This window comes from Acomys minous (genome assembly GCF_964271855.1).
Source record: "Acomys minous genome assembly, chromosome: 16".
NCBI classification, from domain to species: Eukaryota; Metazoa; Chordata; class Mammalia; order Rodentia; family Muridae; genus Acomys; species Acomys minous.
In genome coordinates this window covers 38,764,625-38,788,768 of record NC_140498.1, presented here as the reverse complement: position 1 = coordinate 38,788,768, position 24,144 = coordinate 38,764,625, and the positions used below count along the sequence as shown (strand labels likewise).

At 51.0% G+C, this 24,144-nt stretch overlaps 2 protein-coding genes across 4 annotated transcripts; one reads left to right on the top strand and one right to left on the bottom strand.

The window, feature by feature from the left end:
* Positions 1–584: 584 nt before the first annotated feature.
* Positions 585–4,177, bottom strand: SNRNP25 (small nuclear ribonucleoprotein U11/U12 subunit 25). The gene is made up of 5 exons (XM_084760951.1): positions 3,934–4,177; positions 2,732–2,822; positions 1,886–1,991; positions 1,015–1,089; positions 585–865 (listed from the first exon to the last, which is right to left on the bottom strand). Exons 1-5 carry the CDS (start codon positions 3,973–3,975, stop codon positions 808–810), a joined length of 372 nt encoding a protein of 123 aa, XP_084617077.1. The 5' UTR covers positions 3,976–4,177; the 3' UTR covers positions 585–807.
* A 9,089-nt stretch (positions 4,178–13,266) lies between these two features.
* On the top strand, positions 13,267–23,933 carry IL9R (interleukin 9 receptor). 3 transcript variants are annotated; one of them, XM_084761203.1, is made up of 10 exons: positions 13,267–13,351; positions 13,960–14,016; positions 17,103–17,216; positions 17,522–17,633; positions 17,722–17,900; positions 18,379–18,524; positions 19,535–19,748; positions 20,137–20,296; positions 20,865–20,949; positions 21,686–23,933. In XM_084761203.1, the coding sequence occupies exons 2-10, from the start codon at positions 14,001–14,003 to the stop codon at positions 22,121–22,123; spliced, it is 1,464 nt and encodes a 487-aa protein (XP_084617329.1). In that variant the 5' UTR covers positions 13,267–13,351; positions 13,960–14,000; the 3' UTR covers positions 22,124–23,933. The 3 variants fall into 3 exon arrangements, with proteins under 3 accessions (XP_084617329.1, XP_084617328.1, XP_084617330.1); XM_084761202.1 differs by lacking the exon at positions 13,960–14,016 and having other exon boundaries at positions 13,286–13,351; XM_084761204.1 differs by lacking the exons at positions 13,267–13,351; positions 13,960–14,016 and adding an exon at positions 16,536–16,669.
* Positions 23,934–24,144: the final 211 nt, after the last annotated feature.

The following is a 24,144-nucleotide window of genomic DNA, read 5'->3' as shown; positions in this document are numbered from 1 at the left end:
ACAGTAGCAGAATTAGTTATGAAGTAGCAATGAAAATAATCTTGTGTATTAAAGGGTTGCAGCGTTAGGAAGGTTGAGACCCACTGCTCTAGGTCAAAGACATCACTGGCTTTCACCTCTCTGTGGAGTCCTGTAGGGAGGCTGGTAGCCAGCGTTGGGATGTGGACCTTGGGGTGTGCTGCAGTATCTCCACCGTGGGGAGCATCTTGTACCCCGTAACTCATTCCTCACCATGCTGGCTCTTTCCACTGAGCCTGGGAGGAGCATGGCTCTAGGGAACCTCTATCCCACCTGTGTCACCCGCTAAGTCCTGCCACAGGCCCGGGGACAGCCCTCCTGTCTCCCCACAGCAGAAACAAAGCCAGCTGCTCAGCTAGTAGCTAGTGTTTCCTCCTTGGCAGGAGAGGTGAGCAGTGTGGTCTCAGGGCTGACTCTCTCTCTCTCTCTCTCTCTCTCTCTCCCTCTCTCTCTCTCTCTCTGTCTCTGTCTCTCTCTCACACACACACACCAGTCTCTGTTCTCTTGTACGGGACAGATCCAGCTCACCCACATGGAGTACTATGGCTTTCTGATTTTTTACAAGATACAAAGCAAACAGGTTTATTCTGTAGGCCAGGCCCACAACCACATAGGACCTTCAGGCCACGTTTAAAGGAAAACAAAAGGCAGAGGAATTTTCCATGTTCCGAGGGCCTCAGGGCCCAACGCTGCCAGCTCCATCTGGGCATTCCAGTGATGCGGCTACCTGTGAGGACAAGAGGAAGGCGCCATCTTGCTGGGAGAGGTCAGCTTGCTGTGCCTGGGTGTTCACTTTGGCCGAAGCTTCTTGATAAAGGAAACCTCATCTCGATTCCGGATGCCGTAACTGAAAAAGAACAGTAGCGGTGCCTAAGACGCGTCACTGGGCTGATGAGGGATCAAGACCAATCAAGTGAGGATAAGCCAGAACATTCTGCCACCTCCACGCCTGCTTCCCTCCAGGCAGCCCCAGGCTGCTGTGAGAGTTAAACTTACTCCCTGAGCTTCTTCCTGTCCTCTGTGAGCTTCTCTCCAGCTGAGGTCAGATAGTACGTCCGCCACACATAGGACCTACAAGGAGGGGACCCAAGTGATGCACACCCTACGCCCAGGAGGGTGGTCTGAGGAGCCTGGATGAGGGAGGCTCGCAGCACACAGCCATGGCGCTCAGGACAGCTACAGTCCCCTTCTGCACAGTTTCCCTACATGACATATGTGGTAGGCCCAAGGCAGCTGCAGGAGGTGCCGAACACATCTTACTATTGAAATAAGTGTCAATACTGAGATTTCAGATACCAGGATACTTGATCCAAGAGAAGAGCCAGGGCCAACAGCACCCTGGTGAGGCGGGAAGGGGGCCGCTGGCAGGTATATACCTTCTGTAACTAGGGAGACATTAAGGTGTCAGGGGTTGAAGGCATCCAGCAGTGTGGGTCGGGTGACACCAGTGAAAGGGTACGCGTAGGGGGCTGGAGAGATGGCTCAGCGGTTAAGAGCTCTGACCCGGGTTCAATCCCCAGCACCCACATGGCAGCTCACAACTGTCTGTAACTCCAGGATCTGACACCCTCACGCAGCCATACATGCAGGCAAAACATCAATGTACATGAAATTTAAATAAATAAATAAATAAATAAATAAATAAATAAATAAATAAAGGGTACATGTAGAAAAGGACACCCGGGGCGGGACTCTCAGACACAGAACTGCCCAACCAGAAAGATCTCATGACATGGGATCATCATAGTATCACTGCCTGGTGGTGTCCACGTGAGGAGCTGAGAGTTGCCTTCCTCTAGAGGCCCCCCCCCCCCCCCCCCCCGCACAACCCCAGGAGCGACACAGAAGGCGCTTCTGCCTCACTCACCAGCTGATGTGCTGAACGCCGCCTTCCCGCTCCTGTCTGAGCTGCACGTATCTCTGGATAGCCTTCTTCAGGTCCAGGACCGTAGCGTTCTGCACCACGACCACAGCTGTAACCACGGACACGGACACATGGGAGAAGATCCACGTGGGCACCCACGCACAGAGCCCCAGGTCTGCTCTGTTGGGCACGGTGGCTGTGTGGCTGTCCCAGCACACCCAGGCACCTGTCCGAGTTTCTCACAGACTAGCTCTGCTAACACCCTGCTGATGTGAAAGCTCAGGCTTAACGAGAGGATGGTTGTGGCTTGAAAGAGAATACCCCCCCCCCATAGGCTCATATACTTGAATGTTTGGTCCTCGGTGGAACTGTTTGGGAAAGTTTAGGAGGTGTGGCCTTGTTGGAAGACGTGTGTCACTGGGGGTGAGCTCTGAAGTCTCAAAAGCCCACAGCACTGCAATTAGCTCGCCTCGGTCTCGTGCCGGTGGGTCAGGATGTCAGCTCTTGGCTACTGCTCCGGGAACAACATGTTTGTTTGCCTGCTACCATGCTCCCTGCCATGGTGGTCATGGCCCCCCCTGCCCTCTGGAACCATAAGCCCCCCCCACACGTGTTCTTTTTCTTTTTTTTTAAAAAGATTTATTTATTTATTATGGATACAGATCTTGTTATAAATGGTTGTGAGCCAACATGTGGTTGCTGGGAATCGAACTCATGACCTTTGGAAGAGCAGTCAGTGCTCTTAACCTCTGGGCCATCTCTCCAGCCCATAAACGCTTTCTTTTATAAGCTGCCTGGATCGCTGCCTCTCTACAGCAAGAGAAGAGTAAGGAGGACAGTGATACATACGCATCACCTCTCCGTCCATCTTGCACACCCGCACAGTCATGGCTTGGCCATACTCCAGCGCGATCTGGGAGTTGATCTCCTCTAAAGTAACCTAGGAAAGAGCATAGGGAAGTGCCATGCCAACGCTGCATTTTTTTTTTTTAAGATTTATTATTTGTTTCTTATCATGTATACAGTGCTCTGCCTGCATGTACACCTGCAGGTCAGAAGAGGGCATCAGATCACATTATATAGATGGTTGTGAGCCACCCATGTGGTTGCTGGGAATTGAACTCAGGACCTCTGGAGAGGCAGTCAGTGCCCTTAACCTCTGAGCCATCTCTCCAGCCCGATGCCAATGCTTCTGACACCCAAACAACAAAGGAAAGCGAGCTGACAGAGCCCCCAACGTGCTGACCTGTATTATGGAGGGCAAAGATAAGGGGTTCTTACCTACTCTGTCTTAGACCTTTCGATTAAAAAGTTTCCCTCAAGGGAGCAAAGGAACAGACAGAGAGATGGGGCCGCAACAGGAAGAACACGGCCTGGTAATTCTCAGAGTCCTATATCAAGAGGATCCAGGCCAGTGCCTCAGGACGAGGGGAGGCAGGGAAGAGTGCAAAATTTACCAGCTGCCCAAACCCAGTGATGACAAAAAGTTTGTTTTGTTGTTGTTGTTGTTGTTTGTTTTGTTTTGAGGCAGGGACTCATCATGTTACCCTGGCTAGTCTGGAGCTCTAAATGGATCAGGCTGGCCTTGAACTCACAGAGATCCATCCCCTTGCCCCAGCCTCCTGGGTGCTGGGATTAAAGGTGTGTGCCATCAGACGAGAAATGCTTTAATAAAATACTGAGAGAAATTTGAGAAAACTGAGAAAGCGGTGTAACTCAGTGGTGGACTGCTTGTTCAGCATTCGAAAGGCTCCAGGTTTGCTCCCCAGTTCTGTGCGCACACAGACGTTAAATAAAAACACCACTGACTGGCAAGGTTAAAAAAAAAACCCAACACATTGAAGAATCACCACGCCCACGCACATTGATGCGTGGGGAAAATAAGAAAGACTAGTCACACTAATGTCCAGTTAAAATCTTAGTATTTATTTAATCCTAACTTTTCACTCCTGAGAGGGCGTGTTCTGGGAGCTTTCTGTTTACACGCGGAAACGTCTTTTCGCTGGTGGGACTGCGAGTGCCCATCCACACCCCGGAGCCCGGCCGCGCACCTGGATTGGAAGGTCGCAGAGCAGGGGGTCTTGCACTACCATGGCGAGCCCTTCTTGGAACACGTCCACAGCCTCGGAATGCGGCAATGCCTCCTCATCATCTTCATCGTCCTCAGGTACCTCCGGCCCACAGGCAGCCTCCGAGTCCTCCAGAGCGGCCAGTTTCTGGCGGTATCCTAGTTTTCCCGGCGCCCCTCCAACCCCCTCTGCCGTCCAGGGAGGAAGCAAAAGGCGCGTGCGCAGTGACTGTGCCCCGCCCCAATGAGGTAGCTCAGCCATTGGTGCACTGTGTGGCTTCAGTAGCCAATGAGATGTGCGAGTGCGAAGGGAAGGCCGGGAGGGTGCAGACAGCAGGCTATTGGCCGATAGGGCAGGTCACGTGGGTGGTGCGGGCGGGGCGGGAGTTACGTGCAAGTGTGGTCCTCAGCCTTGGAGCTGCGACCAGACGCTCTTCTGTCTGGTCTTTGTCTTCGGAGAAGGTATGGGGTGCTATCGCTTAGCGCAAGGCACCTGTCCCGGTGCACAGCATCACCCACCGGACGACACTGGGCGTCTCCTGCTGCCTGGGGCCAGCTGCTGCCACTCCTGTGCTGTTGTCCCCACCAGGTCGCAGTCACTCGGGGTTCTGCCTCTGGCTCCATTCCAAAAGTTGGATGGAAGCCAGGCCAGGTGGAGCACGCCTGAAACCCCAGCACTCGGGAGGGGAGGCAGAGGCAGACGGAGCTCTGCAGCCTGGTCTACAGAGTGAGTTCCAGTGCAGCCAGAGTCACACAGAGAAACCCTGTCTCGAAAAACCAAACCAAACCAACAACAACCTCCTCTTCTCCCCTACAAGGAGTGGGGCGTGGTGGTGCGTGCCTGAAATCTCAGCGTGTGTGTGTGTGTGTGTGTGTGTGTGTGTGTGTGTGTGTGTGTGTGTGTGTGAAGAGGCAGGCGGGTCACTGTGAGTTCGAGTCCAGCCTGGTCTACAAATCGAGTCCAGGACAGCCAAGGCACACAGAAAAACCCTGTCTTGAGAAAAATAAAAACGGCTGAAGAGATGGCTCAGAGGTTACTTCCAAAGGTCCTAAATTCAATTCCCAGCAACACATGGTGGCTCACAACCATCTATAATGAGATATGGTGCCTTCTTCTGGTGTGTAGGTGTACATGCAGGCAAGAACACTGTATACATAGTCAATAAATAAATCTAAAAAGTAAAAATAAACAAATAAATAAAATAAAATAAAATACAAAAATACAGGGAGACCCTTCGCGCCGTCCAGGGCAGTGGTGCCATGTGCCCATCTCCAGTCCTCCTGTTCCTTTTTTTATTGTTCTTTTACATCACCAGTCCCCTGTGAAAAGCTGCTCTTAAGCCGCCATGCAGGCAGCACTGAGGGCTTTTTCTTTTTCTTTGCCCGGTCACTTTTCCCTGGATAGCTACTTTTGTCAGTCCTTTCCCCCCACCCCCCACCCCTCTTAATCTTATGTGTATGGGTGCTTTACTTGCATGTATTTCTTCTGGACACTATGAGTGTTCAGTGCCCACAGAGGGCAAAAGAGGGTGTCAGCTCCTCCAGGGCTGGAGTTACAGATGGTTGTAAACCATGGGGGTGCTAGGAATCAAACCTGGGTCCTCTGGCAAAGTGGCCAGTGCTCCTAACTGCTGAGATAGCTCTCTTCATCTCATTAAAAAAAAAATGATGTGGGGCTGGAGAGATGGCTCAGTGGTTAAGAGCACTGTCTGCTCTTCCAGAGGTCCTGAGTTCAATTCCCAGCACTCACATAGTGGCTCACAACCATCTATAGTGTGATCAGATGCCCTCTTCTGGTCTGCAGGTGTGCATGCACTCAGAGCACTGTATACATAATAAATACATAAATCTTAAAAAAAAAAAAATGATGGTTACACTATTTAAAACTCCAGCCCTTGTGCCAAGCCTGATGTATGCATCTAATCCCAGCACTTGGAGTGACCGAGGCAGGAAGAAGAGGGTTCAAGGCCCACCAGGGTTGCATAGAAGAGATAAAAAGAAAGTAACCCACAAACAGGTTACAAAGTGAGACTCTGCCTCAAAGCCAAACAAAACAAGTGGAACATCTATAATGTGGGTTAATTTGGCCCTAAGTAAGCACAGTTTATTTCCTGTCTTAGACACTTTTGTTAGAGATGTCTTCTTTCAAATGTATCATTTCAGGTGATTTTGGCTTTACTTAGTGTGTCAAGTTTTCTGCCTTTATCAGCAGAAAAGGCAAGCCAGATAACAAGATGATTGGCTTCTTTCCTTTCCCATGGATTCTTTTCTAGGCCACTGTAATTGTCATGTCCGACCATCCTAGCTTATATCTGCCTCTGCATCGCTGTATCTCCACATCCACACACATTTGTGAAACAGTGAACATCGGCTACGAAGGCTGCAACTATCTATTATTGTGTCTGCCTTTTGGGGACTCCCAGAGACCAAGCAGTAGAGGGACTCTGGCCTATTTTGAGGGCAGAGTGGTGTGTTTGTGTTTGCCCTGGGATAGGTACTGTAGGCAGAATTATGAACTTGCCTTCACTTGGAAATTAAGCGTGGCATAGGATATGTGTCTGGGTGTCTAGTTGACACTGTAAGGATTAATATTGATGGCCAACTTAACAGGACAGAGACTCAGCTGGGAGACAAGTGTCCGGTGTGTCTGTGAGGGGTTATTTTGATAGGCTCAACCTCTGGGCAGACCTGTGGTGGGTTGGCTTATCTCTGGTACCTTAAATACATGGCTAGTGTCTTTCTTTCTTTCTTTCTTTCTTTCTTTCTTTCTTTCTTTCTTTCTTTCTTTCTTTCTTTCTTTCTTTCTGGTTTTCTGAGACAGGGTTCCTCTATGTAGTCTTGACTGTCCTAGACTCGCTTTGTAGACCAGGCTGGCCTCGAACTCACAGTGATGCACCTGCCTCTGCCTCCCGAGTGCTGGGATTAAAGGTGTGCGCCACTACACTCGGTTTCCAACACTGACTGAAGATGGGCGGTACCTGACTCGAACTGCCAAGGCATCCAGCCTTGACCGGTGAGCACCTGTGAGGTTCCCGGCCTCTCCATTGCTGGAACACCTGGACTGTATTGGCCAATCTAATAAATCTCCTTTAGTATGTCTCAGGTCTATTGGTGCTGTTCTTCCCGAGCCACTGGGCGATACAGATGGGTGTGCTGCCTTTCTTACACTAAACATTCTTTTATGTATTAGGCAATGAACAGTAGGGAAAAAAAATAAAGGAAATGAAGAGATGACACAGATCCATTTGATCAACAAATTGATAGCCCAAATAATTTTACTCCTTTCTCTAAGTACTGAGGCTTCAAGAAGGAACAAACTAGTGATAATAACAATAATTAGTAAAAATAATGGCGAATGTAGTCCTCACAGAAGGTTTAGATCAAAACTTGAGAAGGTCTGTTTTAGTTAGTGTTCCATGTATGATTTATTCCTTTTATTTTTCTCAATCCCTTCCTTCTTTTCTTATCGTTGCCACAGGGTCCCATGTAGCCCAGGCTTGTTGCAAACTCACCATGTAGAAGAGAATGATGTTTGCATTTCTCAACCTCCTGACTCTGGCTCCCACATGCTGGGGTTACAGGTGTGTCAGCACTGCTGGCCCCCTGTCTTCAGTGTGGGTTCTCCCGCTCTGTTCTCCCCTTACCCCCAAGACAGGGTCTCTCTGTGTGGCCCTGGCTGTCCTGGAACTCACTCTGTAGACCAGGGTGGCCTGGAACTCACAGAGGCCTCTTGCTTTTGTCTCCCGAGTGCTGGGATTAAAGGCATGCACCACCAATGTCTGGCCTGCTCGGTTTTGTTTTGTATATCTAATAATCTTGTTTTATCTTGAAAACTATGAATGTCTAATATTATTGAGACTGTAGATTCTGCTTTATTTCTCTGGAGAGTGCACTTTTGTTTTTTGTTTTCTTTTTTCTTTTTTAAGATTTATTATTTATTGATGGGTGGATCTGAGCCCAGGGATTCTGCTTGATCTAAGGCACCAACCAAGGACAAAACGTACAGTCATCATCAAACCCCTACCCAGATCTAGCCAAGGGACAGAACATTCTCCACAGTTAAGTGGAGACTGGGGACTGACTTTCACACGATCTCTGATGCCCCATATTTGGCCATGTCCCTTTGTTGGGGAGGCCAAATGGCACTCAGAGGAAGGATAGCGGACTACCAAGAAGAGACTTGATACCCTAGCACCATATTCAGGGGAAGGAGATCCCCCTCAGTTACAGTCATAGGGAAGGGGGATTGGGGTGAAAGTGGGAGGGAAGGAGGAATGGGAGGATGCATGGGATGGGATAGAAAATGAGATGTAATATGAATTATTTTATTTTTCAATAAAAATGTGTTAACAAAGAAAAAGAAAAAAAGATTTATTATTTATTATTATGTCCTGCATGTACACCTGCAGGGCAGAGGAGGGTATTAGGTCACATTATAGATGGTTGTGAGCCACCATGTGGATGCTGGGAATTGAACTCATGACCTCTGGAAGAACAGTCAGTGCTCTTAACCGCTGAGCCATCTCTCCAGCCCTTGTTTTTATTTTCTTGAGACAGAGTTTTGGGGTTGTAAGCAGTTCCCACATCTGTTTTTTGCTTTTTTTTTGCCTTGAAAATTTTAAATTAATTTATTCATATTATATCTCAATTGTTATCCCATCCCTTCTATCCTCCTATTCCTCCCTCCCTCCCTCTTTCACCCCATTCCCCTCCCATATGTCTGTGACTGAGGGGGACCTCCTCCCCTCCTTTATATGATCAAGTCTCTTCTTGGTAGCCTGCTGTCCTTCCTCTGAGTGCCACCCTCCCCATCCAGGGGGACTTGGTCAAATATGGGGCACCAGAGTTCGTGTGAAAGTCAGTCCCCGCTCTCTACTCAGCTGTGGAGAGTGTCCTGCCCATTGGCTAGATCTGGGTAGGGGTTTGAAGTTTACTGCACATATTGTCCTTGGTTGGTGCCATAGTTTGAGCAGAACCCCTGGGCCCACATCTGTTTTATGTGGTGCTAGGGAGGGTCTCAAGCTTGCTGGGCCAGCAGTGTACTCAAGCTAGGGCCTCAGATCTTGTTTGTTTGTTTTTTTTTTAAATTTAGTTTTATCTGCATTGGTATTTGCCTGGATGTTTGTGTGTGTGTGTGTGTGTGTGTGTGTGTGTGTGTGTGTGTGTGTGTTGAATCCCCAGGAACTGGAATTACAGATAGGTTGTGAGCTGCCAGTTGGGTTCTGGGGATTGAACTCAGGACCTCTTGAAGAACAGCCAATGCTCTTAACTGCTGAGCCATCTCACCAGTCCCCTTGTTTTGTTTTTTAAAGATGATTGTCCCATGTTGGCTTGGAACTTGTGATTCTCTTGCTTTAGCTTTCTGGGTGCTGGGATTACAAGTGTGTGCTACTACACCTGGCTTTGATTTTATGTGTGTGTGTGTGTGTGTGTGTGTGTGTGTGTGTGTGTGTGTGTATTTTATATATAGTCTAGAGACCCTGTCTCAAAAAGAAAGTAAAAACAAAAATCACCAGTCTCCAGAGAAATAGAGCACAATCTACAGTCTCAGTAATGTTAATCAGCTATAATTTTCATGACAAACACAAGACTACTTGATACACACACACACACACACACACACACACACACACACACACACACACATACACACAGGAGACAAGGTCTAATGACATGTAATTTTGACTGGCCTGGAACTCACCATATAGACCAGGCTGGCCTCAAACTCACAGATATCCTCCTGCCTCTACCTATTGTGTGTGGGGTTAAAGGTGTGCAGCACTCCGCCTGGCTTTGGTAATTTTTGTTCATAGTTTTTGAAGGCTGAAAACTTCGTCCTTGAACTGGGGGCAGCTGAAGCTTCTCTAGAGCTGTTTTGCTCTGGCTGGGCTGCCGGGGGTTAGTTGGTTTGCACACTTTTAGCTCAGGGCCCTTCAGACACTTAGTAGAGTTAGCTGCGGAATTTTAGGCTCCCTGCTCTGTTTTTTTCTTCCCATATTTCCTTCCTTCCTGTCTAACCCTTGTAGGCTAGGTGGCCTACACTACTGGGGTTATGATATGGGGGGCATGGTCTGCTGTCTTTTGTGGTGTGTGTGTGTGTGTGTGTGTGTGTGTGTGTGTGTGTGTGTTTGTGTGTGTGTGTGTGTGTGTACACGTGTGTACAACATCCAGTGGCCTGCTACCTTAGGGCAGTAAATTCCCACTTAAAGGGACCCTGGGGAAAAGATGGAAGTTCTTGCAGGGTACCAGAGAAGGATGCCCCAAGGAAATAGAAGGTTTGTGTTTGTAATAGGTGTGTTGGGGACACACAGATGAAGACTTACACATTGAAAGAATGTTTGTCCCCTGGTAACCATGGAGTGGGTTGTCGCTCAAGCCTTTGGCTCTATCTGAGCCCCAAGGCCTGGAGTCTCAGACTTCAGAAAGTATCGTCTCTGTGGTATTCAGATGCCACTCAGGGTTTCGTGACATGTCACATACATAAGCAAACAGGTGCTCACATACCGTGTATACATACCCGCAAGTGTAAACGCACATGCACCCTGATGTATGCCCTGCCTTGGTTCCCTAAAGAATATACAGTCGTCAATACGTTCATGAAAAGGTGCTTCATTTGATTCAGTATCAAGAAAGTGCAAAGTAGAACAGCGCTGAAATATCTTTGCTCATCAGCCTTGGAAAGATGAATGGCTGATAATGGGGCTCGCAGGTCCCCTCAGGGGCTGAGCACTTGCCCGGCCTGTACCACACCCAGGCTTCCATAATCAGCTTGCAACACACCTGGCAAGGCTTATACCTAGCTAGTCAGGTCAGGGCCTTCTCTCTCACATCAATATGAGCAATAGAAGCTGGTGAGATTTGTGTGTGTGTGTGTGTGTGTGTGTGTGTGTGTGTGTGTGTGTGTGTATTTTTTTTTTTTTGAGACAGGGTTTCTCTGTGTTATCTTGACAGACCAGGCTGGTCTCAAATTCACAACCTCTGCCTCCCAAGTGCTGGGATTAGGTGCAGTACATTTTTAAAATTACACTTTAAAATTTTTTGTTCTGTGTGCCAGCCCTGGTATGTGTGTTTGTGTGTATATATATATTGCTATATTGGCATAAATCCTTATAGGGCTATCGGTCCTTCTTGGCAGCAGCCTTTCTCATGGCTGCAAGCATGTTGCTCATCTCTTCTTGTTTCTTCTTGGCGTGGATGTGCATGGCAAGGCCACAAAATTTTAATACACTGGGGTGGTGAGATAGCACCCTCCCCCACAAACAAACAATACGTATAAGAGCACAGACAGCCTGGGTCATGTGGTTACAGAACAGGCCAACCAGCCAATCAACAAAGTACTTTCAGAGGAAAAAATAAAGACAGGGCTGCTGGTGAGATGGCTTAGTGGATAAAGGCGCTCGCTGCCAAAATTGACAACCTGAACTTGATCCTGGGGATCCACATGGTGGCAGGGGAAAATCGATCCCCACAAATTTTAATCTGACCTCCACATGTACACACACACATACACACACACACACACACACACACACACACACACACACACAGGGAGAGAGAGAGAGAGAGAGAGAGAGAGAGAGAGAGAGAGAGAGAGAGAGAGAAAGAGAGAGGGAAATCATGGTGGCACACGCCTGTAATCCTAGCACTCAGGAGGCAGAGGCAGGCAGATCTCTGTGGGTTGGAGGCCAGCCTGGTCTGTAGAGTGAGTTCCAGGACAGTCAAGGCTACACAGAGAAATTCTGTCTGGAAAAACAAAGAAAAAGAAGGCGCCTCTGGAGGCTGAGACTGGAAGATTGCTTGAGACCGAAAGTTCAAGATCAGTAGATAGTAAGGCTCACTCTCTAAAACAGAATTAAGCTCAACCTGTAGCAGGTTTTCTTTATGAAGTACTGATTCTGTTTGTTAAAGAACTTCATGCAGAGGCAGGCTGATCGCTGTGAGTTCGAGGCCAGCCTGGTCTACAAAGTGAGTCTAGGACAGCCAAGGCTACACAGAGAAACCCTGGCTCAAAAAACCAAAACAAAAAAAAAAAACAACCCAAAACAAAACAAAACAAAACAACAAACAAACAAAAAAAAAAAAAGAAAGAAAAAAGTAAAAAAAGAAAGGAAGGAAGGAAGAAAAAAAAAGATCTTCACACAGACCTGTTTGTCTCTTCTGTGTTATGAAGCAGAACACACTGCCATGGAAGCTGTGAGCTGCTGCATGCCCCGACCCTGAAAGACGTTGCCAAAAGCTAGGGGCACAAAGAGGCTGGCAGACAGCACAGTGTGATCCTGATGACTGAGAACTCATTTGCTCCGGTGAGCTGAAAGAGCGTCATTGTGTGGCTGGAGAGATGGCTCAGCAGTCCAGGGCACTGGATGGTCTTTCAGAGCATCTGCTTTGATTCCCAGCACCCACATGGTGGCTCGCAACCAGGGATCTTGACGTCTTTTGATTGACCTCAGAGGGCACCAGGCATATATGTGTAGACATATATGCAGACAAAAACATCTGTACACATTGAAAAACAAAAACAAAAACAGTAAAGCCAGGTGTGGTGGCTATAATCCCAGCACTTGAAAGGCAGAGTCTAGGACAGCTAGGGCTGTTACACAGAGAGGCCATATCTCAAGAGAAAAAAAAAAAGCAGTAAAACATTTGTGGTGGCGCACACCTCTCACCCCAGCACTCAGCAGGCAGAGACAGGTGGATCTCTGAGTTTTTTTTTTTTTTATTCTGCTCCAAATAATGAGTTCCAGGACAATCAGAGCCTTGTCTCAAACAAACGAAATAAATAAAAATTTACAAAAGTGTCTCTGCTCACACAATATCTGTTGGGGAGAGGCAAGGAGCTCCCGCTTCAAAATCCCTGTTGTACTGTTTGCTTTTCTTTCTCTTTGTGTGAAAATTCATTACCTGTCTATTTTTGTTTTTCTTGACTGAGTTTCTACTCGCACTCACTCTCAGTGTTGTGTCTCAGGAAAACCTCGAAGGGGAAAAACCTAGAATGGGTTCTGCTCAAGCACTGCCCTGTCCCACGTCCTGCTGTTCCTGCGGCATCTCCCGGGAAGACGGTGTACACTCTGTCACTCAGGAGACAAACACCTGCCATCCGTGCGTGGCGACCCTCGGTGTCACGGAGCGAAAACTTAACCCTCCCCATCACCATTCTCTGGCTTGCAACAGGTGGTGACAGGCTCCTCTCAGCCCCGTGGAGGAGGACAGTAGCTCTGTGATGTCTTGTGGTTTTAGATGTGGGTGGGCCGTGGCAGCCTGCTGAGAGGCTTCGCCTCACTTATCTCCTGGATCAGGTAAGGGGTTCTGCAGTGCACTCAAGGACAGTTGGTAGCAAGTCACCTCCTGCCTGGGGGGTTGCCTGAGACTCTCCATGGCCCTGGGAAGATGCACGGTGGAAGGTGAGTCTGTTAGTTAGGGTTCCGTCTTCTCAAACTGACTTACAGAGAGAGATCCTGTGCCCATGGTGACACGTGGGTGATGTCACCCTCGTTTGACCTCGGCTCGTGGACTGGTCTCGAACATCTCCCAGACAAGGCATCTTTGTAAAGATAACCATGAAATGAGAAACTGCAATGTGCAGGGGTGGGGGTGGGTCTTATGGTCAGTGTGTCCGTGCCCTGAAGCGACAGAAGGAAGGGCACCAAGTTTGCCAGGCCATATTTGCTAACTATGGAAGAAGCTTTGCTTTCTCAATGGCTGGGCTCTTCTAGTGGGTACAAAGCCTAACAGCTTAGGCCCAGGGTTGGTAAAGTCTCTCTAAACCACCCAGATCTTTTTTTGAAAACTTCACGGGTTGGAGAGGCCCCGGGAGGCAGTGTATGCGGGTGGGATTCCAGAAGGTTAACTCTGTGGGGGTAGGAGCTGAGGGAGGGAGGGCATATGTGGGTAAGCAGAATTCTGTGTTTCTGGGCTACTGGGCAGCAGAAGGCTGTTTTTCTGGGATTTCTCCCTTTCTTCCCCAGCTGGCTCTTCCTAGGACACTGATGCTCAGGGCTTTACCTCCTAGGCGTGGATCACAACCCACGAGGCCCACTCCGGTGAAAAGGCATGGATGCCATCAGAGGCAAGGCGGCTTTGGAGGGGTGCGTGGGAGGGGCATTTTTGTTGAGGAGTGGGGCTGCTCAGGAGACACACACTGTCAGGTCCTCACCAAGTGGCTTAGTCAGCTTTGCCTGCAAGTGGCTGCCGGGGAGGCCCCTGCTAGTGCTGGGGAGTGCAGGGCATAGGAGGCGGCGCTTCCTTATGATGGCAGTGGGAGTAGCGGGGGCACCATTTCCTCCCGCCCACCCATCCACCCATTGTTCAAATGTACAGTGTCAGTGCATCTCTCTAGCCCTGCCTGCAGCCAGCACGCCTTGCTCAAGTGCCGAGGGACACAGAGCTGGCTGAGCTGGAGTGCGGTCGACCCGTCAGGCGAGGAAGCTAGGCAAGTGCTGTAGGACGGGTAAAGAAGCCAGATGGAGGGAGAGAGGGAGACTGCCAGGAGGCACACCCTGACACACACACACACACACACACACACACACACACACACACACACCACCGCCAGTTTCCTTGTGCTACCCAGACCCTCCTGCTTCTTTTTTTCCCTGGTACACCTGCTACTTCTGGGGTCAGCCTCCTCTCTAGCCATGTGTCATGGACATCTACCCAATTGTTGCCTTTCCCGCAAGATGCGGCAAGATGCTTTTGGGGGGGGGCGCGCCTAGCCAGCTCCTTCTGGCCTGTCACCGTGGTCCTCACCCAGTTGCTCGGCTGGCCCCATCCTTCCGGCTCTTACCTTCCCTACTGCGTCAGCATCACCAGTGTCCTCACACACCCTGTGCACAGCAGGCTCTAGGATTCCCTCCCCTACCCCCCATGTTGGGGAGGGTCCCTCACAGTCTGAGGGTGCTCCAAAGAGAAGCTGGATCCTGTGCCTACCTCCAGCCCCATTTCCTGGCGCAGCTTCCATAGGGCATAGGTTTCTGTTGCTTCCGGAGAGTAGAGTGTCTGCATGGCTGCTTCCACCTCCAGAGAGAAGACACTGCTGGGCAACACACAGAGAGCGGCCTCCTTCATCCTCTTCATTACTGTGGGCTTGGTGGGTGAGTGGGAGGACAGGGCGTTTCCCCGTTCCTGCCAAGACAGCAGGCAGGTCCTGGGGATGTCTCTCTTGGTAGGGGCTTCCTTACCACGCAGAAGGCCTTGAGTTCAGTACCTAGTATTGTGGAAGAAAGACAAGAGGCGATGGAGAGATGGTTTAGAGGTTAAGAGCACTTGCTGTTCTTGTAGAGCACCCCAAGCTCAGTTCCCAGCACCCATATGATGGCTCACAGCTATCTGTAGGCATGCACACGGTATACATACAAACAAGATGGTGGATGTTGCTTTTTCCAGGCTCTCCCACGGTTCTGTAGCCTGGTGTGTCTGGGTTGTGATTAGAAGTTTTGGCCCCAGGACAGCTTCTCCAAGGACCTCAAAGTATTCAGCTCTCTCCCTCTGTCCTAAGTATGTGGCCCAAGGTCCGTCTGTGAAGGAAGGGAATTGCCCTGTCAGTGGTATTTCCTATCCCGAGCAGGTAAGAGCTCCAGGGAGAAAGAGGCTTATGATGCCTAAGACTTTGACCTCATCTGTGAGGTTAAAGCCCCAGGACTTGCACATTGTTCTCCGAAAGCTCATGGACGGTGTGAAAGTTTGTGGGACACCTTCCCCAAACAGAAGGGCCAAGAGCCACATGCTGGGCTAGTCTCTGGTTTCTCTGGGGCTCTGTTTTCTCATCATTAGGCATGTAGTGACCCCACCCTCCCCAAGTCACCCGGTGCAGATGGTGGAACCCTGTGCAGAGGAAATCCTCTCCACCCACGCGACGCCTACATTGCTTCGGATTACATGGGGCCGTTTCCAACCTTGGTGCACTTGCCTCTGCCCCTGGCTAGAAAAGGGGGCGGGGTACATTGCGTGGGAAGTCACTCCACTCCCCGATCTCAGGCTGCCGTGGGCTGATTCTCTCTATGGTGACAAGGTTGTCCCTGAGGTCTACGTCAGTGCTCAGCTGGGCTCGGTGGCAGTGCTGAGCGTCCCTCCAGGTTCTGTCCACTCTAGAATTTTGCTCTCGTGTGCTCTAGGAGCCTCATGTGCACTCTGCCTGGAGAGCTTAGCTTTCCTGTCCTTGGTGACCGAGGTTGCATCCTCTATCCCAGAGGAGGACGAAGCCTCAGTGGGATGGTTTGTCTAGGGGTACAGACAGACAGGCAGGTTAATGGGTGATGGGATGGAGTTAACAGAAGTCGCTCTCGGGGTTGGGCAGATGGGCTTTTGGGCAGGTGGGTCAGGATACCGCCTGCTGAGGTGGAGCTGGCTCTTGAAAGGCCAGTGCTGTGGTCTCTGTGCACACGTTTCCTTCTTCCTTATCACTAATCAGGCTTGTATAACCAGGGTGGCCCTGCTTCCTGCTTAGGGGATATCAGTGAGCCATCTGCAGATGCAAATGACTCTACAGACAGAGTCTCGCACGGCCAGGCACTTCCTAAGCCTTAGCTTCTGCTCTCCATCAGTTCTGGCTCCCCAGGGCTCAGGGTCTCCCTCTTTTCAGGGGGCACATGAGAACGGTGCGTGGCAAGCAGTTTGGGAAGGGCTCTGTTATATAGACATCTGCTGCCGCCATCTTCCCCTCTGCTCCCAGGGCAGAACCTGGGAGGACACAGGGAGAGGACCCTAGTCACAGAGGATGACAGGTGAATGTGGACACGTTACTTTCAGGGCCTGAGGGGTCTGAGGGGACAACTTGCATGCTGAAGGCACCAGTCCTAGGTTAGGTCAAGTGGCTCTTCTACACTTCAGCTATTCAGTGAAGCTGGAGAGATGTGCCCAGTCTGGTCCACAGGACACAATAAAGGTACCTGCTGGGCAGAATCCTATGGCCCATGGGGGTGCCTAGCATAGGGGATGGCTCTCACAGGGGATGCCTCCCACAGGGATGCCTACCACAAGGATACCTCCCACAGGGGATGCCTCCCACAGGGGTGCCTCCCACAGGGGATGCCTCCCTCAGGGGTGCCTGCCACAAGGATACCTCCCACAGGGGACGCCTCCCACAGGGGACGCCTCCCACAGAGGACACCTCCCACAGGGTGCCTAGCACAGGCCCTACAGTTTCATCTTCTGCAGGTTGGACCATGGAGAGGAAGCCAGTGAAACAGGTTCTGGGCTCCTGGTTCCTGATCTACACCTGTGTCTGCTCCTGCATCTGCTGGGGAGTTTCTGTCCCAGAGCTGGGAGGAGGTGAGGGTTGGGTGTCTCATCTCCCTGAGGTGGCTGCCTAGAGAGTTAGGGGCCAAGTTCTCACCTTTGAAACCCCAGGGAAAAAAAGTGTCCCACCATCTCCTGCCCCACAAAGCTCTTAGGTCTGACTGGCCTGGGTACCATGGTCAAAACCCAGCCGTTCCCAAACCTCTTCTCCCTCCCCCACCCTCACCCTGACATCCTCCCTTGGGACTTTCTTTGGAGTCTCTCTGGTCAGATCCTCCCTGCCTACCTTAGCTCTGCCTTGAGGCCCTACTGTGTGCTCCCGCCATCCCCATCCCCAGGGCTGAAGGCTGGGACATTCATCTGCTTCAGCAACAGTGTTCTCAGGATTGACTGCCACTGGTCAGCTCCAGAGCTAGGCCAGGAATCCAGGGCCTGGCTCCTCTTTACCAGGTGAGGATGGAGGACCAGGCTTCCTCCAGGAGGGCAAGAGGGTCACCATGGCGGCAGCATCCATAATGCTAACACACGGCCTTCTCAGTAACCAGGCGACTGACATCAAGCACAGGTGCACCTTCTGGGACAGCACGTGCACCCTTGAGCTGCCGCCCGAGGAGGTGTTCTTGCCTACTGACAACTTCACCATCACTTTCCACCGCTGCATCATGGGACAGGAACATGTCAGCCTGGTGGACTCACAGTACTTGCCGAGAAGACATGGTGAGCGGGAGCAGTCTGCCAGCAAGGGCCGCAGTGCTTGGCTATGAGCTTGTGGCCTTGAGCCTTTGACGCCTCCCGAGAACCCTTGCCAAGCAAGAGCCAGGGCGGACTCTAGGAAGGGAGGGCGTCATGGCTCCTGCGGGGCCAGGGGTTGTGCAGAGAATGAAAAGACATGACCAGCTGTGGGTAGAGACTACAGTCTGAACTACTGGAAACGCACTTCAGTCACAGCAGGAACTACTCCAGGAAGACACCAGGAAGAACTTCCAGCAGCTGATTGTGAGGGAAACAGAAGACAAGATTCAGAAATTGCCCTGCTTGGGGGGACCTAAGGAAGTGCTTTCCTGAATGAGGTCCCTGAATGAGGTCTGAAGGGGCCTTGGCCATGCTCTCTTGGGAACGTTCCTGGTCCCTGGCTCTGGCCATGCTGAGGGACACAGTGGTAGCTGCAGCCTCATATGGCTCCTCTTTGTTGCAGTTAAGCTGGATCCGCCCTCCGACTTGCAGAGCAATGTCAGCTCTGGGCGTTGTGTCCTGACCTGGAGTATCAGTCTTGCTCTGGAGCCGTTGAGCACATTCCTCAGCTATGAGCTGGCCTTCAAGAGGCAGGAAGAGGCCTGGGAGGTAACACGGTGGGAGCTGACGGGGGCCAGAGCTAGAGGCGCATGTATGTGCTGGCTGTACACAAACTTATGCGTGTGTGTGTGTGTGTGTGTGTGTGTGTGTGTGTGTGTGTGTGTCTATGAACACATGGCATGTGGAGGTGTGCCTATTTATGTATGTGTGCTTACATGTGAGTGTGTGTATGCTTTCTCTTTGTGCTTACGTGGGTGAATGTACACTGGGGCGAGTATGGAAATGTGCGGAGTGTGTACATGTACCTATAGGTGTGCATGAATGTGCGTGAGTGGGCGTGTTGGTGCATGTGTGTGACTCAAGTCAAATGCCCCCAACTGTTATGGTTATTTTTATAAAACTGTTATAAAACTGTTTCTCTCTTTATCCAGCTATCACACAAATATTTGAGACTCTTACATGTATTTAATAATAAGCTTCACAGCACAGTAACTGAGCAGTTGTTAACTCTATTCTTTTTTTTTTTTTTTTTTGGTTTTTCGAGACAGGGTTTCTCTGTGTAGCCTTGGCTGTCCTGGACTCGCTTTGTAGACCAGGCTGGCCTCGAACTCACAGTGATCCACTTGCCTCTGCCTCCCGAGTGCTGGGATTAAAGGTGTGCACGTCACCATGCCAGGCCCCTGTTACTCTAGTCTTAATCCTCTAAGCTAATTGGGCTTCCTCCCAGCATACATCCCAGAGATACTTGCCCTTTGTAGCATTCCCTGATCCAACATCTCTCTCTTAATGTCTCCTGGACCTCTACCGTGGCTTAATTCCTTACTTCCTCTTTTAACTCCTCCTCCCCTGACTGGCAGGAAGTCCAGCCCTAGTCTCTTCCCTGTCCAGCAATTGGCTGTAAGCTGCTTTACTGGCATATCACGGGACAGTTGAGGAGCAGTGTTTACACAACACTGAGACAGGAGATTCTCAGAACAAGGGTTGCAACCGGATACGGGTGGTACAGGAATCGGCACTGGAGTTACACAGTAACCTTATGCCTACACCCAACCCTGCAGCAGGCCCGGCACAAGGACCGTATTGTTGGGGTGACCTGGCTCATCCTTGAAGCCGTTGAACTGAGTCCTGGTTCCACCTACGAGGCCAGGCTGCGTGTCCAGATGACTTTCTTGGAGGATTATGGTGACGTGGCAGAGGGGGAATATTATAAGAGCCATTGGAGTGAGTGGAGCCAGCCCGTGGCTTTTCCTTCTCCCCAGAGATGGACACAGGGTAGGTGCCGTGTGGCGGTTGCTTTGTCATAGCCTCCCCTGAGTGTCTCCATTCCTCGGTCCCTCCTACTTCACCTCCACTTCATCGGCACGCAGCCCTCCTCTCAGTTCTGAGATGCGTGAGGAGTTCATAGCTAGTGACCAACACCAGGAGCAAATCGTGTCCAGGGCTGCACACCGGCTGGGGCTTCTGTCTGAGGCTGGACGAGACCTGGGTTTCTTTTGTGAGCGTTGGGCTGACCCTAGGTACAGCGATGACCACTGGCCATGCAGCAGATGGGAAGGGGGAAGGACAGATGAGAATGCCCCAGGGACATCGGATATGACACGAACCCCAAGGCCCACCCTACACTTTGTGTCTTTTTTTTTTTTTTGCCGTATGGACTTAGGGAAGCATCTTGGCCCTGTGGCTCCTCACAACCATGGATTCTCTCTGCGCGCCCTCCTGAGCCCTCCGCAGTGGCGGTGGTCAGACAGCATCCTTGTTGCCGTGTCCATCTTTCTTCTCCTGACTGGCCTCATCCACCTTCTGTTCAAGCTGTCACCCAGGTAGGTAGCCAGTGTGTGTGTGTGTGTGTGTGTGTGTAACTAGTGTGTGTGACTGGGGAACCACAGCTGCCTGTTGATGGCACAGATGTGATCTCTGGAGCTATTGGCCTCATCTGAGAGCTAAGGACACAGCTGGTTGCTTCCAGGTTCTGAATCCACTATTGGGGATCGGCCCGTAAAGGACACAGGCCGTGGTACAAATGCGTAGGTACATAGCGTGTTAGCCAGAGAGGGCACAGTGGTCCACATTGGCTCCCGTCCTGGGATTTGTCCGGAGATGGTATTTATTTGTTATTTTGATCGGTGGGACCACATTGCCCATGTTGGCCTTCAGCAAGCAGGGCTTATGTGATCTTTGTGCCTCAGCCTCCTGGGTAGCCAGACTGAAAGGCGTGTGTTGCTCTGCCAAGGGCACTTGGCCTGCCGTTTGAGGACAGGTTTGGATGCAGTGGGCTGGCATCTGGTAGAAGGGAACTCACTCCATCCTTAGGTTTTCTGGAGTGTGGCGTTGGGAAAGGCTTCTATCTGGGTCTCTTCTTCGGCCTTGACTTTTCTATTTTGGCCACAGGGTGAAGAGAATCTTCTACCAGAACGTCCCTTCCCCCGCAGCATTCTTCCATCCTCTCTACAGTGTGTACAATGGGGACTTCCAGGTGTGTGCAGGGAGCTGCAGGGAGGCGGGGCCAAGTGTGACCCCATCGGGGCAGATACGGCTTAGAAGTCGGCCTTGCATGTGCAGAATCTGGGCTTGGACTGGGGGGCACGAGCAACCATGGGGCCTTAATCATGCTGTGAACCTCTTTTATGTCTATGGTGTGCGTGCGTTTGTACCCTAGCTCTAATGGACACATGGTTTGCTATATTTATGGGCTGGTGTTATGGGTTAGCACCCCAAAGTATAGCAGTGGTGGACGGTGAGATACAGGGGCCATTTTGGGGAGGCGTCTAGTCCCACTGAGCGAGCGGCAGCATTCTTTGGGAGGCTCAGCTCCCCCGTAGCTCCATGGGGCTTCTGGTCATGTCTTTGGTTTCATATGTACTGCATTTAGGGGCGTGTCCATATCTGTCTCTGCTGGATGACCCCGAACAGCATCCTGTCATGGTTTTGTTTTTTACTTTGGCACCTGTCACCCCCTGTCACATCTTTTACTTTCTCTCTGGCACCTGGTGCTATAAGCCTGTGGCCTTGGGCTGAGGAGGGCACTGAGGGGTCTTTTGCTAAAGTCAGTGGTTCCGACATGGGAGGAAGCTGAGTGCTTTGGGCACAGGCACGGCTTGGTCCTGGGAGTGCACAGTAGAACTTCCTGGAGGAGGGAGTCTGGGCTGTGCAGCGGAGGCTGCCCCTCCCAGAGTGAGTCCTGAACTTGCCCCCTCCTCCATCCGATGCAGACCTGGGCAGGGGCCCACAGAGCCGGACTGCAAGCAAGACAGGATGGTGTCAGCACTCCATCAGGAGGCTCAGAGGCCAGCATCTGGGAGGCCATCACGGCACTCACCTACAGCCCGGCATGCCCTGCACGATTTTTCAGCCTGAACTGGGAGGGCACAGGCCCTGCCTTTCCAGGGCCCCTAAGCTCAGAGCATGTGCAGCCAGCAGGGTGTCTGGAGCTGGAAGGACAGCCATCTGCCTACCTGCCTCAGGAGGACTGGTTCTCTCTGGCTTCTGCCAGGCCTCCTCTTCCTCCAGACTCCAGCAGCGGCAGCAGTAACTACTGCATCTTGGACTGCTCTGAGGAGTGCCACCTCGCAGCCTTCCCAGCATGCACCCAGAGTCCTGAGCTCACACAGGCTCAGCCTGAGGCCCTTCCTGTGTCCATTAGGGCCTGACACCCAACAAGAGATGTGGGCACTTTCCTCCCTCGGACCCTCAGAGAGCACCAGCCTCAGTCTCAGCTGGATGCACCATGTCTTCTGTTCTGGGGAGAAGAACGGAAGGCCCTGGGGCTGACCCTTGGGTGGCCACGGAACTCTGGAGAGGGGGTAGCAGTGTACTCACTGATCAGAGGCCATGTGGCTGATCCTCACCACTCTGCTCTGCCCCTCTGGCCGGGAGCCTCCATAGTCAGCTCCTTCACGTCAGGCTTCCTTTCCTTTCTGGCTTCGTCTCAGGCCTGAAAAGAGGGTATGAAAAAAGGCAGTGTGGCCCTGTCCCCATCCCCTTAAGAAGTTAGCCTGGGCCCAGGGACACTGCTGAGACACGAGTGAACTGTCTTTCCTTGTGCCTTCCTGAGGTGCCGCCTTCCTTACTAAGACTGAAAGGGACACGTTGGACTTCCGGGTCTGTGGATGGCTGGCCTTGAGCAGGCGGGGCTGTCCTTCTCCAAGCTTTTGGGGTTCTGAGATGAGCTGGATGAAATGTGGCCGAATGATTCAAAGCAGTCTTACCTTCGTCTGTGTTACTTACTTTCCTGTTGCTGTGATGGAGCACCAGGACCAACAGTGACTGGCGGGAGAGAGAGAGTTTGTTTCAGTTTAAGGCGCCAGAGGGATAGGAGCACGTCACGGTGTGGAGGGGCGGCCGCAGGAATAGGAAGCCGAGAGCTCACATCTCAACCAGAAGTGTGAGCGGAGTGACCCGCAAGTGGCGTTGTCATCCCTCTGGCAGAGCTTCCGCTCCTGAAGGTTCTACAGCCTCCTCAAACGGGCACCGTCCAATGGAGACCGAGGGTTCAAATGTCTGAGCCCACGGGGACTGTTTCTCACTCAAGCCACCGCACTATCGCCTGTCCCCAACCTTCCGCTGTTCCTAGGAGAATCACTGAAGCCAGGGCCGCTGAACAGAATTGGAGGTGACCGTTCCTCAGCAGCTGTGGCCTGGGAAGGACACCGACACCCCTGACGGCCCAGAGGGAATGATGAGTGGCACTACATGTGACTGTCATTTTCCTAGGTCTGTCCTAAACAGAGTACCAGGCTCTTTAGAGGGGAGCCCGGGGCCTGGAACGGAGATGCCGAGGAGGCCGTGCTCCTGGAGGGAAGGGGTTGTCCTCGCTCGGTTCAGCTCCCTGCCTCACCTGTCGTGCCGTGTGTGGCGATTGTAAAACAGTGACCAGGCTATTTAGAATATTCAGTTCAGTGGAATAAAGATTTCTAGTTTGTTAGTCGGCTATTAGCTATTTTAAATTTATCTTTCATTTCATAATTACCATTTTTTTGTGTGTGTGTGAAGACGGACACAGGATATGCATCTACATAAATACCATTCTGGCTTCTACCGTGCTCTTCTTGATCCCAGGGCCGACCATCACAGTGAGCGTGATCAAACCCAAAACTGTGTGTTTGGCAGGTCACGGGATCGTCTGTGAAAACAAGTAAAGGGTAAAAACGTTACAGATTCTGGAATCTGGGCTTTTTATTACATCGCTCTAACATCATTCGCATAAATGTAACCGATGAGAATAATTGTGAACAGTTACTTCAAAATATAGTAGCTAACCCTGCGCAGCAGTCACCAGACAGCCATCTTGTCATTTGCCTGGTGTGTGACTAATACCTATTGCTTAGAAGCAGGAGGAAGGACAGGAAAGCTTAGCGTCTGAGGTGATTCATTCAAAATACAACAGTAATGGCTAATTAAAAAGGTTCATTTTGCTGCGTGGTGGCGTACGCCTTTAATCCCAGCATTAGAGTGGCAAGCAGAGGCAGGCGGATCTCTGAGTTCCGAGGCCAGCCTGGTCTATAGAGGGAGTTCCAGGACAGCCAGGGCTACACAGAGGAGTCCTGTGTCCAAAAACAAAGAAGCAATTTGTTTTTATTTAATGAAAATGTAAGCTGACAGGCATCGATGCTATAGTGTTATCTTCATCCTATGATCTTGTTTTCTCCCTGTGTGCCTCTAAGGTTTTTTT

Coding starts and splice junctions, on each gene's coding strand:
- IL9R (XM_084761202.1), top strand. CDS start 13,324: ATGGCCCTGGGAAGATGCACGGTGGAAG. Junction 18,525..19,534: donor GGCAGGAAGAGGCCTGGGAG/GTAACACGGTGG, acceptor CCAACCCTGCAG/CAGGCCCGGCACAAGGACCG. Junction 20,950..21,685: donor TGTACAATGGGGACTTCCAG/GTGTGTGCAGGG, acceptor CATCCGATGCAG/ACCTGGGCAGGGGCCCACAG.
- SNRNP25 (XM_084760951.1), bottom strand. CDS start 3,975: ATGGTAGTGCAAGACCCCCTGCTCTGCGACCTTCCAATCCAG. Junction 2,823..3,933: donor TCTGCGACCTTCCAATCCAG/GTGCGCGGCCGG, acceptor GCTCTTTCCTAG/GTTACTTTAGAGGAGATCAA. Junction 1,090..1,885: donor GGCGTTCAGCACATCAGCTG/GTGAGTGAGGCA, acceptor CCCTCCTTGTAG/GTCCTATGTGTGGCGGACGT.